At 41.4% G+C, this 23,701-nt stretch overlaps 1 protein-coding gene across 2 annotated transcripts in view; it reads right to left on the reverse strand.

Moving 5' to 3' along the window:
* LOC133129203 (neuroligin-1-like) overlaps positions 1-22,873 on the reverse strand; it is a 180,265-nt gene extending 157,392 nt beyond the window's left edge. For both annotated transcript variants that reach the window (XM_061243133.1, XM_061243131.1), the window contains exon 1: positions 22,169-22,873. In XM_061243133.1, the coding sequence (XP_061099117.1) occupies positions 22,169-22,604 (436 nt within the window). In that variant the 5' untranslated portion in view covers positions 22,605-22,873. The remainder of the gene's footprint in view (positions 1-22,168) is intronic.
* Between the last annotated feature and the right edge of the window lie 828 nt (positions 22,874-23,701).

The raw sequence follows: 23,701 nt of genomic DNA on the forward strand, positions 1-23,701 counted from the left end.
CCTACAGAATAATGTCAGGGTGGCTGTCCGCCAGCTGAAGCTCAGTAGAAGTTGGGTGATGCAGCAGGACAATTATCCTAAACATTGAAGTAAATCTACTACAGAATGGCTTCAAAAAAAGAAAATCCGCCTTTTGGAGTGGCCCAGTCAGAGTCCAGACCTGAATCCAATAGAGATGCTGTGGAATGACCTCAAGAGAGCTGTTCACACCAGACACCCTAAGAATATGGCTGAGCTGAAGCAGTTCTGTAAGGAAGAATGGTCCAAAATTCCTCCTGAACGTTGTGCAGGTCTGATCAGCAGCTACTGGAAACGCTTGTTGGAGGTTATTGCTGCCAAAGTAGATTCGACCAGTTATTAAATCCAAGGGTTCACTTACTTTTTCCACCAGCACTGTGAATGTTCAATGGATGTGTCCAATAAAGACATGAAATATTATAATTGTTTGTGTGGTATTAGGTTAAGCACATTGAGTTTGTCTGTACTTGGGACTTAGATGTAGATCAGATCACATTTTATGACCAATTAATGCAGAAAACCAAGTAATTCCAAAGGTTTCACATACTTTTCTTGCCACTGTATTGGCTACACACACGTTTATGAAAAGGTTGTTTGTGTTCTGCTGTGTTTATGCTTTACAAAGGCGATGGGACAATGTTTGTTATCTCTAAACTGTTATATGTAAAGGAGTGGGGTTGGAGGCCCAGATGTGACCGTGAGGGGATCAATAAGTTACCCACAGATTGTGGGGTAACCACTAGTAAGAAGGGTAAAACACAGAAACGAAAAACACCTGTTGGCAAACCGGCAAAACAAAACAACTCAGAAAAGAGGGCAAAACAGTCTAAACAGACTGGAGCATGGTAAAACGAAAGAAATCGCCTCAGAGAACACAGCTTCTGTGGTAAAACACAGACAGGGGAAAAAACTCCCCAGAGAAACTGCCAACACAAAACGACCCAAAAAGAGGGCAACAGTCAACAGTCAAAACAGACTTGAGCGAGGAGGAATTTATGTAGACAGAGATGGCTGCCTACAATAGGGCAGCGCGTCACAAAGAAAGGAACCCAGCAAAGGGCGAGAAACAGAAAGGGTGACGGAAGATTTAAAACCCAAACCCTAGTCCTAAGCTAAAAGAGGTACCTTCATTTCTTTTGATAAAAAGGAAAGCAGTCCCCTGGTTAATGTCTATCTGGCTTTGTGAATGTGGCAGAATGTGACACAAAAGCCCAGAGCCAAGGGAAGACAGAGCTTAAATATTGCAGCAAACACCTGCCAATAATCAAGGCTGCTGATTGCCAGAGAGACAGAAAACATGGCCGGAGAGCCCTGAGATATAACGACCGGACAGCAAGCGACCCGGCTGAAAACCATGACAGGACCACCCCCTTCGGGAGTGGCCCCAGACGGTCCTTCCAACCTATGCCTGCCGAAGTCGGCTTTGAGCCCCAGCTATAAGATGTTCCTAGAGAGAAACAAACCGCGCTCCTCAGGTCCGTATCCCTCCCAATCCACCAGGTATATCCCCAGGTGTATCCCCTTGTCAACCCAATGACTGGCAATAATGAGGTGCACCATGTATGCCAGCTGGCCCCCTACGAGCTGGGGTGGAGGTGATGGGGTCACCTCCACCCCAGCTCGTACTCATAAGTACGGGCTTAAGTTGGGACACATGGAAGGTGGGGTGCTGCAGGCAAACAATGACTAGGTTGATCTTCTGGGCAATTTTAAAGGGCTCGATGTAACAGGGGGCCCAAGGATGCGCTGTGCAGGGTGTTATGGGCGTACTCCACCCAGGAGAGCTGCCGACTCCAAGAGGCAGGATTGCCGGAAGCCAGGCACCAAAGCGTATTCTCCAAGGTCTGGTTAATGTGCTCAGTCTGCCCGTTGGTCTCCGGGAGGAACCCAGAGGATAGGCTCACTGACGCACACAGGAAGGAGCAAAAGGCACGGCAAAACCGGGCCGCAAACTGGGGGCCACAATTGGACCGCGTCTTGGGAAAGGAGCCGAAAAACGCGGTCAACCACCAGCCGAGCGGTCTCGGGAGCAGACAGCAGCTTGGGAAGGGGGATGAGCCACCTTGGAGAATCTATCCACAACCACCAGGATAACACCATCTGACACAGGCAGGCCGGTCACAAAATCCATGGCGATGTGGCCCCAAGGACAGCTTGGGACAGGCAAGGGTTTGAGAAAACCTGGTGATGGGCTCTGTGACCCCTTGTTGCGGGTATTACCTTCATTACCTTCTGGGCTTTGGCAGGCAAAATGGGGTGGTCTGAGGGTCCTCTTAAATCTCTTTCTCGCTGATCCAATCAAAGACGCGCAGACACTTCTTGAACCGCTGTCCACGTTCAATGCTTTGGTGTCCACGGCTATCCACGTGGACAATCGGATCAGGGTGTGGGACAGAGAGATCATAAGAAGCCACTCTCCTCGGTTCATGTCCCCTTCCGAGGTTCCCCCCAGCAACTTCTTCTGCTGTGTGCTTTATTGTAAATGCCATTTCATTTAGTTCAACTCAATCTAAAGGATTGTCTATATTGTGTCATCTTACCACTTCCTGTTTCACAAGAGTATAAAAATGAGGTAACAAGCATTCAAAATCCCTTTGTCAACAATGAGCATTGGAAGAGCCAAAGAACTGTTAATTCAGAAGAGATACAGAGATGGTAATTGACCATCAAAATTCAGGTAATGGGTATAGAAAAATACATAATTGGTTAGCATACCACTTAGCATTGTAAGAGCAATAATGAAAAGGGGTAAAACATATGGAATAGTTGCAAACTTGCCAGGAATAGGACACTAGCATATTATAGTGCATATTATAACCACGGAGAGTAAGGAAGATGGTGAGGGAGGCCATAAGTAACCCAAGGATCGCAGTTTAAGAATTGCAGAGATTGGTTGTGTCTTGGGGTTACCAAGTCAAAAAAATAAATAAAATGGCACCTCCATACCAGCAAACTCTTTGGAAGGGTGGCACGAAGACAACATTTACTGAGCTTTTTACTCATGGCTGTCATCTTTGCCAGGGGCACTTGCACAAAATATTAAACCTGGGGTGCAAATAATTGTGCGACCTGTTTTTTTATTGCAAATATTTAAGACTTTCCATTGAATCATTAATGAAGCGCACTACTTTCGCATGTCGGAAAAGAAAGCTTATATCAATAACTGTGAATTAGTTCACAGCACTTTTTTGCAGATTTATCGAGGGTGCCAATAATTCTTGTGACTGCTGCATAATAATATAAATACATACTGTAAAATATCAACACCGAATGATAAGAACAGCACATTTCCCACACTCAAACAGCTAATTCGGTAAAGTAGCTTACAATGAGTGTAGGGTGTGCACTGTATGTAGTTCCAACTGTTAGTATGAGTGTGGTCTATGACATCAGTCAATAATGGCTGACAGTTCATATTTGTGGGGTACAGTACACTCCGAATGGAGTTGTGTTGGCTTAATTTGACCATGGTTTCTGAAGTGAAAGCTGCAGAATACCCGCCTGGCAACTGGTATGCTGTAAAGGTTTCCATTTTCATTAGTGAGACATGTGCCTCTAAAACAATTATCATCCTCTGCTCTCAGTGTTGTTTCTAGTGTGAAAAGAAGTCACAAGAGTCAATCAGCATCTTCCCTTCACTTTGTTTGTTCTGGCATTCATAGTTATGTAATCATTTTAATTAACTTTCAAATCTGTGTTTACAAGCAAAAAAAGCACAAGGACACAAGGGTGAACACCATGGAAGATCAAATCAGCATAGGGATTTCAAAAGCACACTTGGTGATACCAAATGGGGAAAAGAGGGTGTGGGAGGTAAATGCACAACATCGTTCTTCATATAATTTCCACAACAAATATAATCTATGTCCCATTGAAGCACAGCCTCATTAAATGTTGCCGAAAAGCTGGCACCATTTCCATAATTGCAAGGACGCAATAATAATTACTTCGTTCTGTAGGGTGGCAGTCTCTGTAGGCATCTACAGATAGGACACAGCAATTAATAACAGTCTGCGCAACTGCGCCATGGTCATGTAGCAGGGCTCAGAGGATCTGTGAGTCTGCTACAGAGGGCAACGTCACCCCCCTAGAGTGAGCGAAATACGATTGATTCCCTTGACTCAGGACCTGGGTCTTTAGTGCAGCAAGCTAATTGCATCATGTGTATTGCACTACAGATGGCTAGGGCCGCAAGTTGAAACGCGCAGCAGAGCTCCATCCCTCATTTTTCATTTTTCAAAACCCCTTTGGCTGACTCATCTACACCGATCAGAGCTAATTATATTTAATGTATAGCTGCCAATCATTTCAAGTGGGTCTGAATTGACAGAATATTCAGAAATCATACTGTAGATACAGCTATGATGCCATTGAGGTTTCGTTTTCACACTTTGCTTGTTTCAGCCAACCTTGATACAGATGATTAAAATTGGAACAGCGGGAATGCTCTGAAAGCCTTCAGACCTGCTGGATTGTTTGCCTAAATAGATCTAAATTTAGATATTCTCCTGAGGTGGTCTCCAAATTGTTGTGTAAAGAAACTGAGTATGGTTTTTTTTCTTTCTTTTTTTTCAGCGCAATGCTAGAGAGCCCTGTGTGAATAGCACACATGCACTTATGACCAGATAGCTACTGAATATTCCAGATTAGGATATAGGTATGTTTGATCTTTTTGCCTCATAGTTAATAGGGGTGGGACCATTTACTTGAGTCGGCACTCCACATTAAAGCCCAGTCTACATCAAACAGCCGACTTGAGACGAGACAAGATAAGATGGGAGAAAGCTCAGAACATCACAACATCCCCAGGACAAGGCTGCAGGGCCCCCATTTTCTCACTCCATGTTCATCTTAGTTGAACAAAATGCATTTGTAATGTTCTGCTTCTGATAATTCAGTCTGCCTTAAACAACTTTAATGAAGTGTATCACTAATCTAAAGTATATACAGACATTACTAAAGTTAACACATTTCTTACTTATTTTTGTCACCAAGTTAGAATTATAGCAGCTACTGTATATCAAAAAGCTGCTCAATTAGTTTGTGTCTGAAGGTGGATTATATTATCGCTTATCTTTAAATGGATTACTAATCTCTTTGTAATAATGTATTAAAAAAGTCAAAAATGAACAAGAAGCTTTAAACTCTGGTAAATATACATAACCCCAAAAGCATATTTTTACAAGGGGACTTGGCGCATAAGTGATAATTAAGTATCAAATCCAGATCAGCATTCAATTACCACACAACTCAATCCTAATTACTTTACCTCTGATGGATTGAAAGCCAGTGGAGTGTATGCTGGGTGGGAATGGACGTTATGTTAGAGGTGTGTGATTGGATCATTGATCACAAAGGTAGCAGCTCGACAAACCACCGCCTTCACATCCTGAAGTGAACGGGAAAAGCTAAGCAGTCAATGATGATTCACCACAACATCACTCTCCCTACCTCCTCATACCAATACCAACCACCCATGAAACTATTGTTGCTTGGTGGCTGACAGACTCACTGGGTTCTCTATCTCAAGGTTCCCAGTAATTTAACAGAAGCCTTTGTTTGGCCATTCCCTTCATCCTGTATTCTGAGAGCAGAATTGTGAGGCAAATGGTGGCAAAGTCGAGAAAGGAGGGACAAAAAAAGCAAAGAGGAGAATTCTGATAGATTACTCTGGCCTTCCGAGGCTGACAGGTGCTCCAGGAGCTGGCTGTCATGGAATTAATCACAGAGTGATTGAAATGGCTGTACAGTCTGTTTGGAAAACCAGGAGCAAGCCACCAGAGTCACTGTCCAATCGAACTCCACATGTAGACCATGTGTGAAAAGATTTTTTTATCCTTTAAAATGCATTCTGTCATCAGACTGGGGCTAAGCAATAATTTTGACATGGAAGCAGTGTCAAAATAACAGCCAGTGCAACAGAACCAGGAAAATGTTTCTAGTAATTTCTTGCCGTCTATCTTCTTAACTGGCAGACGGGTATTTTGTTTACAACACATTATTTGCTTTTACTGATTCTTTTACAGTCTATATTCTGCGAGACTGCGAGGTTGCTGAACATGAATACTGAAGCAAAACCGATTAAGCGTTTGACTAAACGGTAGACTGATACAGGCAATAAAACCTATATCATCCTGGTTACAACCATACAGCACTGCCACCTTAATCTTCATAACAAGACCCAGTGATGGTCATTTTGCTTGCTTTTTGGAAGAACAAGCTTCCTTGAACGGTTCACATGCATGCCTCGCCAGACAGAAATTACATCTGCATGGTGCATCCCCCCCCCCTCTTACCCAGCCCACATAACACCGCTGATGCAGCTTTGAGAGAAAATTTATTTAGTATTCTCAAAAGCCCTTGCCCAGACAGGGATTTCACAGCAGCCACTCCAGCATCGCCTGTCTGGCACCTGCCAATGCGATTTTGCACGTAATCCAAATGGTTTGGATCTCTCTCAGAAGCAGGGTGCCTCCAAGTGTTCTGAAGGTGGTCCCAGATCCTAAAGCCTACAGATGGTCCTTTTTCCCCATTAATCTTCCGCCCTTCTCATCCTCAGCCTTATCAGGGGAACAAATAGAATTGTCGTATTGGCACGCCATTTGTTGTGTTAAATATGGAGTCGCATATGAGCAGTGAAGTCATAGTATCATCGCACCATCTGGCTTTAAATTGGAGGTAAGATTGATGCATTTGCACAACAGCCGATTTGTCAATTCATGCAGGATGTGTTCTCACTCATCAAAGGAGGCCAGACCTACCTTATTTATGAAATCTAACCCCTGGTCAATGACTGTTTATGGAGCCAGATTACAGGGAAGCAAAATGCTGAATGGGACTGTTCAGTTTTTATAGTCTTCTTGTAATTTCCAGGATACAGAGCAACTAAGACACAGAAATCAATACAGAAAATGTAGCAAAATCAACCCTTAAAAACTTAATTTACTAAATGACTGTGACTGCTTTTCAGATGTAAAAAACAATCACTATCAGCACGCAATATCTATGTGGGATTTACTGATGGGTCACAATGGGTCAAAATTGCTATTGGGATGTAATTTACGGTAATTAAATTGTAATTCATTGTAATTAAAGTCTGTGACTTTCCTGTTGATGCCGATACACTCACCGAGCACTTTATTATGAACTTTACTTTATTACATCTACTTATTCATGCACACCTACTTATTCATGAGATTATCTAATCAGCCAATTGTGTGGCAGCAGTGCAATGCATACAATCATATAGATATGGGTCAGGAGCTTCAGTTAATGTTCACATCAACCATCAGAATGGGAAAAAAATGTGATCTAAGTGACATTGACTGTGGAATGACAAAGTGGTTTGAGTATCTCAGAAACTGTTGATCTCCTGGGATTTTCAGGCACACTAGTCTCTAGGGTTTGCAAAGAATGGTGCAAAAAACAAACAAAAAATCCAGTGAGCAGCAGTTATGCAGACAGAAACGCCTTGTTGAAGAATGGCTAGTCAAAGCTGACAGGAAGGTGTCATTAATGCAAATAACCACATATTACAACAGTGGTATGCAGAAGAGCATCTCTGAACACACAACGCATCATAACTCTAAGTGGATAGGCAACAGCATTAGAAGTCTAAAAAAATAAGTCTAATAAATACCTAATAAAGTGCTCACTGAGTCTATGTACATATTAATACAGTTAAATTATACAAAGCACCTCATACCGTTTCTTCAAATATCAGCAAATATATATAAATATATATATATATATATATATATATATATATATATATATAAATATAATTTTTTTTAAATGTGTATAAACCTTTCTATATTTTAAATGTATGTGATTGTAGGATAATTCTCTCACATGCATGCTTTGTCCAGGTACTATATGTATAAGGTCTTTGTACAAATGCTTGTATGAAATTGTATGTTCTGCAGGGCTCCTATGTAAAAGAGACCATTGGTCTCAGTAGGACAGTCTGGTTAAATAAAGGTAAAAAAAAAGATATAATGTGAAATTTTCTTTGGAAGGATGCAAGACGTCTATTGTCAGCTAGCAGTTAGCATAAAAATGCAGTTCTGAATTTAATCTTCTGCTTACGCATTCATTCAGGTAAAATGAATTCTGAAAAGTTTTAACTTCTCCCATTACAAGTTCATCCTTCCGCACCCCCATAACTTTATCATTTTGCAGGGAGTTTTCCACCTGTTGTTCTACCGGTGTTAATATTATGTCCTTAGCTGGACCACCACCTGTCTCTTTTTCTTTTGTAAGTTTTGTTTTATTATAAGCCTACCTATAATTATTTTGTGTGCAATGTCATGCCAAGATTTTCCCTCGCCGTTGCCGTTGTATTCTACATGCTGTAATACATGGGTCTCAAACTCGCGGAGACGATATTTTGTGGCCCCCACCTTAATATGAAAGTTTAATGTTAGTGCGGCCCGCGAGTTTTATATGAATGGCACTTTACAGTGTTGTGTGCGGAGCCGAAAGAACCTACCAATCACGGTGGCGTATATGGCTCTCGGGGGCGGGACATCGACCGGGCTTGATGCAAGCAGAGAAACATTTGACGTCATTTACATAGCTACAGAACCGTCCGATCACGCCGAATCACTGATAGAAACAAGATGAATTAATGACGATTCAGAAAATGTATAACTTTTAAAGATTTAAATAAATCCTATGGTGGGACTTTTGCCATTTATGGACGGTACGACAGAAAATTCCGGTGCCGTCGAACTTAATCGAATGCTTTTATTTATATCGTTCGAATGACCAAGTGCCGTTAAAAAGCAAATTGTATGGCTTTGTGCTATTCGCGTATGCTAGCTACATCATGCTAACATCGTACAGGGACCAGTAAAGGCTTAGAACACACTAGCACTTAGTTATTGTAAGTTTGATCACCTCTACTGTAAAGTAAAAAAGTGGACAAATTACGTTTTCTGTGAGAAATCTATTGGCGAGCTCACGTGCACACACAGCGGTCTACATTCTAAAGCTCCGCTTTGCCCTCCCTAATTATAGGGTCGCACCGTTATTTGGGGGTCATTCTTTTTTTATTTGCATTGCCTCACACGATGAACACTACATATATTTCTATATGATGTCATTTGTTTTGTTTTTTGTTTCTATGACTACGTTTACAACAACAACAGCACGGTGTCATTTCCGCTTCTTTTTCCTGTAACAACAACAAAGCAGTCGCCTTTTTGCGCTCGCTATCCCGGTACTTTCTACCATCTACAAATGCCATGGTGTTCATGTCATCATGAAAGACATTAACATTGAGCGCAAAAACAAAGGAGACTGCTACCGGGCTATTATCCGCCGACCGCCGTGCTGCTGTTACAGGAAAAAGAAGCGGAAATGACGCACATTGCGGAAAATTACGTTCTCTGTGCATCGGCTAAACACGACAGTGACACCAAGTGGAATTAAAATATATTCCACAGCCCCAAACATGTCTTTTTCAAAGCCTGCAGTGAAGAGAAAGGTTGGTGATGAGCACAGACAGTTCCAGGAAAAGTGGGAGATGCAATATTTCTTTGTTGAGCACAGGGGCACCCCGACGTGTCTTATTTGCACAGAGAAAGTTGCGGTGCACAAGGTATACAATTTGAAATGTCATTACACAACTAGACATGCTGAGGAGTATGCAAAATACCAGGGAGATGAGAGAGCCAACCGGGTTGCAAATCTTAAAACATGTCTGCTGAGGCAACCAAAGAGAATAATGCAGCAGTCGAAGCTAGCTACGTGGTTAGTGAAATGATTGCTAAGGCGGGAAAGCCATTCACAGAAGGTGAATTCGTCAAAAAGTGCATATTACAGGCTGCAAGTATAGTCTGTCCGGAAAAGAAAGGTCAGTTTAGCAACATCAGCTTTTCTGCCAACACCGTGGCAGAGCGCATTTCTGACCTGTCAAGTAACATTTATGATCAACTGTGTGAGAATGCCAAATATTTCAGTGTATACTCAGTCGCTCTTGATGAGACCACAGACATCACAGACACTGCCCAGCTCGCAATGTATGTCCGTGGTATTGACGAAAATTTTGAAGTGATAGAGGAGTTGCTCACAGTAATTCCAATGCATGGCCAGACCACTGCTCAGGAGATATTCCACCAGCTGTGTGATGCCATTGAGAATGCCGGTTTGCCATGGAAGAGGTTTGCTGGAATAACAACCGACGGCGCGCCATCAATGACAGGGAGGAAAAATGGACTAGTGGCACTTGTTCAAAAAAAACTGGAAGAGGAGGGTGTAGAGGAGGCCATGATTGCTCTGCACTGCATTATCCATCAGCAGGCCCTTTGCAGCAAATGCCTGAAGTTTGACAATGTGATGTCTGTCGTTGTGAAATGCATCAACCAAATCAGATCCAGGGGCTTAAAGCACCGAAGGTTCTGTGCTTTTTTAGAGGAAATGGAGTCAGAATATGGGGATGTGCTCTACTTCACCGAGGTACGTTGGCTCAGCAGGGGAAATGCCTTGAAGAGATTTTTTGAGTTGAGAGCAGAAGTGAAAGCCTTCATGGAGAAGGATGGGGTGGCTGTTCCTGTGCTAAGTGATCCCAAATGGCTCATGGACTTAGCTTTTCTTGTTGATATCACACATGAGCTTAATGTACTGAACAAGAAGTTACAAGGCCAGGGGCAACTCGTCAGTGCTGCCTATGACAACGTGAGAGCATTCTCCACAAAGCTTGTGTTATGGAAAGCCCAGCTCTCTCAGACAAACCTTTGCCATTTCCCAGCATGCAAGGCACTTGTGGATGCAGGCACACCATTCAGTGGTGAGAAGTATGTTGATGCCATTTTGAAGCTACAGGAGGAATTTGATCACAGATTTGCAGACTTCAAGACGCACAGAGCCACATTTCAAATTTTTGCGGACCCCTTCTCCTTTGATGTGCAAGATGCCCCTCCTGTGCTTCAAATGGAGCTCATTGACCTGCAGTGCAACTCTGACCTCAAAGCCAAGTTCAGGGAGGTGAATGGAAAAGCAGACAAGCTTGGGCAATTTTTGAGAGAATTGACCCCCAGCTTCCCTGAGCTTTCCCGAATGTTCAAGCGGACCATGTGCCTTTTTGGGAGCACATACTTGTGCGAAAAGCTCTTCTCCACCTTGAACTTCAATAAGTCCAAGTACAGGTCCAGACTTACTGATGATCATCTTCAAGCCATACTGAGGGTCTCAACTGCTTCCTCCCTCAAGACAAATGTGGCTCAGCTATGCGAGAGGAAGCGCTGCCAGGTCTCTAGCAGCAAGGAGTAGGCAAGAGAAGCCATGTTCAGAAGAACAGTTCATGTTCTTCAATGTTCCATTCATGTTCAGGACAATTCATGTTCAGAATAACCCACTGAGGTTAAAGAAATGTTAATAAAGACGTTTAAATCTTATTACAGCAGATATAGAAGACTGAAGAAACCACACATAGTTGCTGACTAGAGAAATCTAATTATTATTATTTTTATTATAATTATTATTTTATTTATTTATTACTGATTTTTTTACTTATTTACTTATTAATTCTTAATTTGTTTATTTTTTCATCTTATTTTGTGTTAAAAAATAAAAATAAAGACATTTGAGAAGATTGGAATTTTTTTAACAAAGCTTTTCTTGTGGAATACCCGATGCGGCCCAGCCTCACCCAGACTCTGCCGCCAGCGGCCCCCAGGTAAATTGAGTTTGAGACCCCTGCTGTAATATGTTTGTTTTACGGGTGTTTCCTCCTGTGAAATTGCGAAAGAGGGGGTTTAATTTATTGGACTGCATAGTTAGTAATAGTCTTAGTAAATTGATCATTAATATAACAATATCTGCAACTGCAAACAAGTCGCAACAGAGCGATTATGAGTGTCTCCAAATCAGACCAAGCAGTATTTGGGAATGTTACCAAAAAAATTACACAACCATATGGACAAGATCAAAATATAAATAAACTGACTTGACAGAAAAACCTTGAAAAGAGGGCATGGCTGTAAGGTACTATGGGAAACCTTTCAGCACACACAAAACAAAACATTTATTTGTTTGGCACCAATCATTGGTTCTGTGTGTTCTGTGTGTGATAAAAGGTTTTGCATATTCTAAAGGTAAATCAGTGGAAAATAAATGAAAAGAAATGAGCCATTTTCAAAAATGTAAGAATGTCTCATCCTATTTCCTACTCAAATCCTTAATTTCCATTTTTACTACAATGCATAGTATTCCTGAAGGGCGTATGATCAGATTACTACTAAAGACAAACTATTCATTAATTGTTATGGGTTCTCATTTAACCCTAGAATGCTCATATACCCCTAAAATGCAGAACATGGCTCCAAATGGTCCCGTATTCATTTCCTATGGAAGTTGATGCATTTCTTACCTCTTTTTCATTAATTGATCTACTCATTTGATATTCAAGGTATTCACTGATTATCTTGTTTCTAATGACCAGAAAATATCATATTTATTTTTCCGTTTGGAGGTTTTGAATAAAAACAATTCTTACTTCCACGAATTTGACTATCAGGAGCTTACAGGCAACCACCAAGTTGATCTCAGAGGATATAATCGAGCTACAGTATGCTGATAATTGTGCCCTGGCAGCCCACATACCAGAGGCCCTACCAAACACCCTCTTCCCCACCAACCAACAACTTTCATAGTAGAAGGCCAAGAGCTAACCACCATTTCTACCTTCAAGGATGGATGGATGATGAGATTGTGCAGCCTCAGGAGAAGGGTTTTCCTGAACAGCAACCTCAACACCTACATACTTGTCTGCATCGCACTGCACTTACTGTATGGATGTGAGGCATGGATCATCTACAGACACTATCTCAGAAGCCTGGAGGCCTTTCATGTAAGATGCCTTTAGAAGATCCGTGGCATCACTTGAAAGGACAGAGTGCTATACACAAGGGTGCGGGACGGGCAGACAGTTGCAGTGTGGAATCCACCCTGAGCCACCATCAACTCAGGGAGCTTGGGCATGTTATTCGTATACCTAGCCACGGACTCCCACGCAAAATCCTCTATAGCCAACGACTACGTCTTAGCCAATGCACTGCTGGTCACCAGAAGAAGCGGTGAAGAAGAGATGCCTGATCAACCGCTCTTCAATGGAATAAATTGCTGCTGCTTCCTGCTGCACCCTCCAGCACTCTCACTCCTCAAAGGAAGTGCAGCTTATGGAGAACCAGCGTACACGACATCGCATCGCAAAGCATGCGAAGAGGTATGCCCGTAAAGTGGTCTATTTAGACCCATGTAGTGCGTTCAAAAACACTTTTTATTCTAAAATTAAAAACAAAAAATGTAATAAAATTTAAATTGTACTTAAATTTTACTTGTAATAATAATTGAGGATGTCCTAGCATCCTGAATGATAAAATTAATATATTTTTTAAAATACAGCAAAAACAAACTCGCCCAGGTCCATTTGGACCCATGCTGTGCATTCTAGGGTGAGGAACAGGACAGGATCTGTACAACAGCTGTTCACACCCTAACAGCAGCTATCATGTATAAAATTAAATACAACAATTATAGCATTCGCTCATTTTGTCATGATTTACAGAGAGGTCAAAAGACTTGTCTAACAAGGTAAAACAGGAAAATTAACCCTCCCTCCCCGCCTACAGTCTTATGATGACAATGAATAATAATTAACTGCATTTACACAGCACCTTTGATCTCAGGATCTCTAAGCACTAAAGAGTCGAAGCACAGGAATGAGAAATTCAACTTAACTGCCACCAATCTGTATGTGGGTGAAGCCAGGGCTGATTATACGACCAGCACTGATGGGACTTTTTTAGGAAACCGAAGAATCCCTACTCTGTGATAAGTGCCTGGGGATCTTAAATAAGTGAGTTTGGACCTCAGTTTGATGCCAAAAGATCTCCTACAGCACAGTGTCCCCTTCACCACACTATGGCGCTGTCCTGCTTGGTCCACCAGAGGGAAGAATGCCTTCTTCCTACATAACCCACATGCAGTACCATGTAATTACAATGGAGGGAAGAAGGGTGAAACTGATGTCGGATTAGATGCTGTGCATTGTAAAATATATGGCCAAGTCTTTTTTTTTTATATGAAAAATTCTACAGGTCCTGGAGATCTATTAAGATAGACATCATCATGAATACCAATACGTAGCAAGATATTTAAACAGCAAAAAACACTGAATGCAATCCACTTATGATTATCTGCTTATATAAGTACACATATCATATAATGAAATATGAAGTGTTTATCGACAGGTTTATACAGTTCAAACCATTTTTAATCCAGAAAAAACTCTTTTCAGGGCAAATTCTTTGGCCCTTTTCTCCAAATTTGTAATGCCCAACGGTACTTGTGCAGTGCCCTCGTGGAATAGGGAACAGGGTTAGTACATATTTTGCTCCAATGCGTGTACGGCCAGCCGCTTACATTCAACCTCCAGTCCACCGGCTAAACAGCCGAAAGTAGTACACTCAGCACAGGTGCCACATCTAAGAGGGGTCCCTTTAAATCTCTGCCCATGGAAAATTGACTAAAACAACCATTTTAAATATTCTACTGAATTATGACCAGGTGAAATACTGTATTTTATGGTACAATATATATGGTAAATGTATGTATTATGCATGGTCATGTATAAATTTAAGGTGTTTATTTTCAATAGCATAGAAATATGACCATTGTTTTATTAAACCACAGGAGGTTAAATAAATGTTATCCGTGGGGTCACATGAGTAATTTCCCGACGGGGGTGACTTATGTGACACTGGCTTTGGACTAAACAGCACAGTATGTCTGAATATATTATTGCTACTAGACAGAATTATGATTGAAGTGATTCATTATTACGGGGTCATATGTTAAATAGGCAGATTACCCCCATTTTACATCTGCAGTGGATTTTGCTGAACATGAGTGTATTTCATACGTCTCTTATAGTGGAGACGCCTAGTACCAATCAGAAGGTACCAAATGCTTCTTCTTTGATTGGCAGATGTTGTCTATTTCAATTTGTCACACAGTTGAAGATCAGTTAAAATAATTGCTCCCTTAGTTCCAGGCAAATAATGAAATGTGTGATCGAAAAAAGGAGGTTCATGAACTGAAGCGCTGAGTAATTGGCAGGTCATTCACATGTAACTTTCAATTTGTGCCCAGAGGAAGAATGGCATATAAAACTATCCATCATTTTTCTCTTCTTAAAAATAACTGCTTATGCTTTTAACCAAATGCTAGAAGCTCTCTGATGTTTGCCACCCGTATTTAGTAGCATTTTTTATTTAAAATTGGTACAGGTGCAGACAAATGTAAAATTGATCGTGATTAAATATGGTAACAGCCACGTAGAGCCAAGTACCAAGTATGATGATTAAGCCTTTAAACAGAAGCTCATCTGGCCTTCTTTTCACATCCAAATTGTAATTATATATTTATTATTTTATTTATTAGCCACTGAGCTGCACAGTTGAGCAGACAGTAAATGGGTTACTGACAATCATACAGGCAGTGTCAGCAGACGTTTTAAAATAATATATAAAATTATTAATCTCATATTAATTATTTAATTTGCCTCCCAAACCATTCTTACTTATTACCTTTACAAAATCTATACTACTACATGCCTCAATATAAATACTCAATCACACAACTGTACTTAAAAATATGTTAAGTGTTATAATACAATGCAGGCATTAGGCAATAAAAAAGTCATATGCTTTCCTGTGGCTTTCCGCTTTGTTTTCACTAATGCTACATTTTTCTGGAATCACGCTGATATCTTTGCAAAACCTCACAGCCGCGACCTTCAATGTCACCGAGATCAAGCTGTTTAACACTGGGCCGTTTTACTTTCACACTGTTGCCAGTTCCACAGTGTGAGGGCTTGGAGTTGAGCCCCAGTATAACAGCTAAAAAGCAATTGGAAGCGGGGAGCTTAATGTAAACACAGGCCCTGTGCCTATTACCATGTCAAGGTGACTCCTGCACATGCTAAGTTCTTCTACTGTGGAAGTCACTCAAACTAATGGTGGTTTCCCCATTTTTTCCAGTTCCCTCTTCTTCCAGGTACACTATAGGTATATCGGTTTTAGCAGAATATGGGCTTCCTTCTCCAAAGAATCTTGCCATAGGAAGAATGCCATTTTGTTTTGCATTACCATCCATTTACCATCAACTGTAATTATAGCAATTTAGCATTCAAACTACTTAGTCTGTAGTTATAGAAATGTATATTCTCTTGATATGCAATGTGGGTAGGATATTTTGATATATTTGACAAAATTCATTTAAATAAATTACACAGTCGACGAGGCAGAGGTGCCAATGAACATTTCGTTAAGGATTGTTAAAGGCAAAGAATGGAACTTTTTTCAAATATTTGAAATCAAATATCACTAGTTGACCAAGATGTCTCAGATCATGGTCATGTGCTCTAAGTTCACATTTTACATTGCTCTGTTTGGGCTGAATCACAGTTTATAAGCAAAATGGCATCGCTGCAAGTGATCAATTTAGGGGCATGCCTTATCTTGATGGAATAATGCTCAGTACTGTGAGCTAATGACCAGCTCCCACAGAGCCACTGGCATCAAAGTAAAAAAGGAAAATAGAATTACAAAAAACATTGCTATATAGCAATAATTGGTTATATTGAGTACATATTGAATGCAATTTGTTCTTCTATTGTTTGCTAAATTTGCCATATTTGTATTCCATTGATTTGTTTGGTACCTTTACAGCAAAATCCATGGTCTGACATCTTCCCTGGTAACAGGAAGAGGCAGCCAGATTGCAGTGTGTCTATATCACTCACTCTCCCTAACAGCTCTGCCTTATCAGCTTTTGTCTGATATTTACCTTCTGTCTGAAAGATTTTGTCTGATATTTACCTTTGGCCATTCTTTTCTCCCGGATGGCAGTTGCGCTCAGAGTTAGACCTGTGCCACCCACAGCATCGGTATGGGCAGAACTATTGATGCACTCACCTGGGGGCTAGATCGTTTTACACCACAAAAGCCACAAAGCACTACAGGATAGCCAGCACCATACGGATGCACGGTATATCTCTCAGTGATGATGTCTGGTATGTCATAGGCCCTCTGTGCATTAGTGGGGGAACTAATTTCCGATTCAAGGCTCTAGTGTTGGCATTTCAGGCTGCTAAGGGGACTGCCCCACCTTACATACAATCCTTAATCACTCCCTACTCCCCAGCTGCACGTTCACGCCTGTTGTCCGTTCTGGTTCCTCAGTGGCGAAATGACTTGCCTACCACTGTCAGAATCCCTCCCCCAATTTCGACGCAGACCAAAAACACACCTTTTCAAACTGTACCTTAGTCCTACCTCCTGATTTCCCCCGCCCCCCTTTCTGATATCCCTATCCCTCTTGTCTAACCCCCCAAAAAAACAAAAAAATAAAAATAAAATTCCACTTATGATGACTGTATGTTTAGAACAACACTTCATATGTATTTTACTAGTTATTGATGTGATGCTTTAACTCGTGGAAGAACCTATGCACTTGTAAATCGCTTTGGATTAAAAGCGTCTGCCAAATGACAAAAATGTAAATGTAAATGTAATACGTAGAGCCTTCCCTGGTGTAAAGTCCAGCTATGACCAGCTTTAAATACCAGCTAGCAGCTGTTTCAAAACACAGCTTGAGCCGGTCAAACCGTGTTGAGTATGGAGCAGGTCTAATTGGTCTAACCAGCTGTTTCAAAACCTAGCTTGAGCTGCTTTTTTCCAGCAGGGTTCCTTGCTGTTAAACAGCTTTACTAGCTTGAAAACTGAGAATTGAGCTGGTCAAGCTGCTCTAGCTGGGTATGAGCTGGACAACCAATATGGCCAAGCTGGTCGTAAGCTGGTCTAGCTGGGTATAAGCTGGTCAATCAGTATGGCCAAGCTGGTCGTAAGCTGGTCTAGCTGGGTATAAGCTGGTCAATCAGTATGGCCAAGTTGGTCGTAAGCTGGTCTAGCTGGGTATAAGGTGGTCAATCAGCATGGCCAAGCTGGTAGTAAGCTGGTCTAGCTGGGTATAAACTGGTCAATCTGCATGGCCAAGCTGGTCATAAGCTGGTCTAGCTGGGTATAAGCTGATCAATCAGCATGGCCAAGCTGGTCGTAAGCTGGTCTAGCTGGGTATAAACTGGTCAATCTGCATGGCCAAGCTGGTAATGCAGTTAAAAAAGCTAGCTTGAGCAGGGTTTGCTGACCAAGTCACTCAGGAGCTGCTACCTAATAGCAATGCAGATGTTATTTATGTGTAATCATACATGTACTTCATCTGAAAACAACTCGGCAAGAATGAAGTCAAAAGCCAACAGAGCTGGGATCCAAGCCAAACCTGCCTTGTTGAATGGATTGCGGCACTGTGATTGGAATTACTCAAAGCTGCTGACGCTGGCCCCGCCAAACAAAGATTTTTCCCTGCGTTATCAGACTTCAAACATACTGGGATTCCTCAACAACATTCAACATGATGCGGATGATAATATAATAAATATTTTAACGCCTTTATTTTGCACTTACCTTATTTGGAAAGGCAAAAGATCTGTGTAAACGAGAAACTGTCTTCAGCCAGTGCAAAATGATCCAAATTATGGATATCTGCATTAAGAAATCCCAGCTATCACTGCAAGAAAGCCTTGTGTTACTCTACTCTAAAAAATCCAGGCAGCAATTATTCGGAAAGTTAAGAACGTTAAAATGGTTGCATTCAACAGAAATTAATTTGATTCTCATCATTTCCTCTATGAATATTTAGCAGCTAAAAGCTATACTACTTAATGCATTTGCAATAGCTGTCAGAATGCTGAGTCGACGTGTTGTTTTGTCCCCATTTCCACCCTCAAATTGAATCCTGTGTGATGAAACTATAAAAATGTTCCCTAAGCGAGGAAACCGGACAATACACGGACAAAGACAGCCTAACCACAGCTCCAGCTGAATGCATAGTCGATAACTTTTGAATTTTCTCAAAATGAATGTCACTATTCCAAACCATAGTCCCGTCTGAAGGAAGACTTCTCTTCTGAATACATAGTGTATTTCAAATAATTGCAAAATAATATTTGACCCAAATCTCTGCAAGACAAGCCTACACAAATGCGCACACACCTGACATACACACATATGCACACAAGCACTATATTTTTCATCCCGGTTCTACAGATTTTCTCCCACGGGAGGTGCAGCGAGATGGAAACTTATTGGAGCTGTAAAATCTATTTCAACCTCCTCAATGTGAGCCGTACAACACAGACCCATATCTCAGGAGCCACAAAACTAGGCCACAGCTCTCAGATTTCAGGAAAGCAACATTTCTTCACAGAAGCTATTGACAGATTTGTCATCCTCTCCTAGTGGATTTCTCACTGATCCCTGGCTTATTGCTATTGCATGTGTCATATCCAAATGGTATTGAAAGCAAGGGTATTAAAACCTGTAGTCACACAGTCATGTAGCAGCATTATTGATCCACTCAATATTCTGACTTGAAATTGTCTTAAACAGTGCAGTATTACTGCTCATAATGAAACAGAGTAAATTGTGCATATTGTATGGATGCACCATCAACTGAATTATAATGAGTCCTCTATCAAAAAAAAAGTGTTATAGCTTCTTTATGCATATTTTATTTTTTCCCACCAGACTTTATACACCGACGTATCAGTCCTACATGAGAAATCAGGAATAAACAATTAATTGTTCACACATACACTCGTGGCTGCTAGTCATTTGTAAGGAATGCTAATTAAATTCCTTCTCCACATTTCATACATCTATTTGCATAAGAAGTGTTAAAGAGGGATAATTTATAGCGTGTCTTGACTGCTATTCATAAGCTTCAAAACTAATATTTTCCGCTGTACTATGTTCAATGCACTTTGGTTCTTCAAAGCGATGAAACACACTGCACTGATTAATTTCATTTCAAATTTAGCACTTGCTTTCACACGGCACTGCAGTAATCCAAGCAAGCAATACCAAGTAAACCAAACTGGAAGAAGAGATTTTCACAGGAAGCTTTTCTTTAAAAAAAAAAAAGCAATTTAATTGACAGGCACTGACCATGTACATGTACACATGAGGAAAAAACAAATTTCCAAGTCAATATTTTTGGCTTTCTAGAAATGCTCAAGTCTTCGTAAGCCAACTCCACAGTCCTTCCAAGTGCTGAAATCAAGCCTTTGAAATCTTTGAAATCCAGCGTAAATTGGAAGTACTCGCAAAATAGAGGTTAACTACTGTAAGAGTACTGTTGTGCTTCAACATGAAGTTCTCCAGAGTTTCCACTTAGCCACAGTTAAGATTCCTTAAACATGGTTTTTGTCTTGAACAGAAGCAAAAAACTAGCAAACAATGTACGGGGCACCGTGAAACCATTTACAAGACTTCACTTTGTGTTCTTTGGTTTAAAGTTGCACAGGTATTATAAGTATATAAAATGTACATGGGCTCATTTGGTAGTGATGGTGAGCAGTATGACCCATCCAGGCAATCTTTGCTCAGATAATCTACATCACAAAGATAGAAAACTAGCTGCCTAACACAGAAATGTAATATAAACTCTACACCAAAGCCAAAGTCACTGCATATGACTGGCAGAGAGATACTATACTAATCACTAAATGGGAAATCATATATGAAGGAATAACTCATTGATGGAGCTCATGGATATTCAGCTGCAAACAAGACTAACGTTTCGACAACCATATCTTCTTCACACTCATGACTCTGATGACTTCTGACTCTGATGAAGACACGGTTGTTGTTGAAACATTAGTCTTGTTGACTATACGCTCATCTAGGGTCTTCAACGCACTTGTCCCTGGTTCTAATTTGCAGTTTACTGTATGTTGCTCTGGATAAAAACATTTGATAAATGACTGTAATGTAATGTAATGTGATGTAATGTCTTGTTCATGGTTTGTTTGCGTTACAGCTGAATATCCATGAGCTCCAGACTGCCTTACATCTCAGTTTATAGTGCCACTTCTGAAAAAGCACTGCACCAGTGCATTATTTGGCAGATGCTCTCCTTTTAGGAAATTATTAATATGCTTCTTCACTCCCCCAAAGGGAACGGAGTTAATCACACGGCCACAATAAGCCACAGATTGAAACTGTCCATTTTGGGACACTGATATAAATCAGCAACTTTCAGTCTACATCCAGAACATAAGAGGAGCTTTTCAGATAAAAGGCAGAAACAAAATGGCCCTGTAGCTTTATAGTGAAAACATTGCATCTAATCAAGCGTACCACCATTAAAACTACACTGTTTCCCATAGCCGCACACTCAAAACCCTTCCTCAAACATTAATTAACAGTTTCATCAACATTAATCTTGATGAAACTGTGATCAATACAGTCCAATTGGACCAACAGAACAGTGGTGTCATTCCTCTTTAATTTAAACCCTGGACATTCAGCATTTTTTGGTTTAACCTCAATTCCTTGCCCACCTGCATATTACTTCTTAAAACCCACTGCAGAAACTGGAAATCCATCTGACCTGTGACTTCAGAACTTCACCTTATTCAAACCGGCTCCTCTGAGACACAACGGCATGCATACATACCTCCTTTTCTACATATTTTCTTGCCCGGTTTCCTGGCACATTCCTTGGATATTCTTTTTACTGAAAAATGAATAGAAGACTAAAAAATAACATGGAGCTCCATTATAGATTGTGGGACCATGCAACAACTAACATAATATCAATCATTTTAAATAACTTGGTTGTTCCCTTTGGATTGTCACCAGCCATCATCATCATGTATGATTATAAGCTTGCAGGAATAGATGATGGTCTGTTGGCCATCTATTACGGGAGGGGGAAGATTCACTTGGGTCTGGATATCATGGGGTTATGAGACAGGAAGGTGGAGTCCTATGGGAAGGTCGCACAAACACAAAATAAAACCAGCCTCATGCAAGCATAGAACAAAACCACATGCACAGGTCATGCTTTTGAAAAGTGAATTAAATTAAATTGAATTGAAATGCAATCCACAAATTGAAAAATGCACATAATACTTTATGGAGATTTCTCAATTTATCGACTTGCGATTCATTTCCTGCATTTAACCGAAATGCAACAAAGTGCAAACTCCTTAACTCCGCGGTTACTGCCATTAACTCACCGTCCTCTGTGGGAACGTATATGTTTAAGTAAAGGCAGTCTTCGCTCTGGTCCTGTACGTATGAAGACACAATCTCCATGCTGTTGGTAAACCACACGGGCAGCATGACTTCCGGAAGCCTCCCCTCCTGGACGGACTGGGGGCAGACCGCCGCAAACTGAGTGGCGTTCCGGGTTTCGGGCCACGGGGCGGGTGACTCCGGGGGCTGGAAGCGCCTGTCCCCGGTAGGAGGCGCCGCGTAGGGAACCCCTAAAAACTGCACGACCGGCCCCAGGATCTCGTTGTGTAGCTCTTTCTTGAAGCCCCGCAGTTTCCCGTAGACGGTGGTCACCACAGGGTCCTCTTCGTCCACCTTGTCCAGCGTCGCCTCGTGGCCCCGCACAGCCGCGGCCAGCGCCCACAGCTGGAGGAGGAGCCCTGCCCACGCCTGCACCATTGTGCGTGCCGCCTCCTCCCGGCCAGAGGGGGCGCTCTCCTCTGCAGCGGCGCTTTTGGGAAAAGCGACTCCCCACCTATATCCACGCACGGCGCGGGAAGACGGAACCTCCGGATGGCTCGGCTGTCGAATGCTCTCTCACATGGCAAGTGTTTCCCATCGATTTTCGCGTTCAAGGCGGCAGCATCCTCACTGAGCGCTGATCATCCTACCTCCGATTAAGTTTCCATCCTGGCGCTATGAAAAGCAGGGGGCCCTTTTGCGGGGGGGTGGGGGCTGGGCTGATAAATCAAATCCACTTTAGCCGCAGGACCACATCCTGTGAGGGAAAGAATGAAATGACTAATTAGATACAATATATGGGCAGGACAAGGTTCATTAGCTCCGGGAACATTCAGTCACTGGCGTGACAGCCTATCAATCACTCCCCTGGCTTACATAACTATTTACGTGTTTGTGAAGAAGCACATTCCTTCAGGGTAGAGGGGGAATTAGACATCAGGCATTTCATACAGAACAAACTATCTAATTAAGGTCTAATGTGACAAACAGGCTAAATGCAAATAGGTGTGGAAACAATGTCATTTGATGTCATGGAACAATGCAAGAATCGTTACAAAATCGAGTAAGAACACATTCTGGGGCCAATGACCCGATGTTATCAGGCTGCCTAAGTCTCGATAGCATACGCCACCACAACCACATTCCTTGGTCTAATATCCACTTTGCACTTTTGTTTTTCCTCGTATTATGTTCTACTGTTGTGTATATGTATGGAAGTTAAATGAGCATCATTTACAAAAAAAAAGAACACATTAACAGCTGAATTCAAAATGCTAATGGTTTAAATTTATCACATTAACTACAATGCAACACACTGAAGCTGGCCTTTTCCCTCAGCATTTGTTCTGGACGAGCACACTCAACACCCAACAGTGAAAAGCAAGAAGTGCAAATGGTACATTCACATAATTAAAAGCCTAAAGCCAGAAAAAAATTAACAGCAGTAAACACATAGTTTTTTTGTCAAATCTGATGCATCTTCAGAGGACATGAATAAGATGCAAGTGACTAATTAACCAGCAGGAATACTGTTA

The sequence above is a fragment of the Conger conger genome, chromosome 5 (assembly GCF_963514075.1).
Source record: "Conger conger chromosome 5, fConCon1.1, whole genome shotgun sequence".
Lineage (NCBI taxonomy): Eukaryota > Metazoa > Chordata > Actinopteri > Anguilliformes > Congridae > Conger > Conger conger.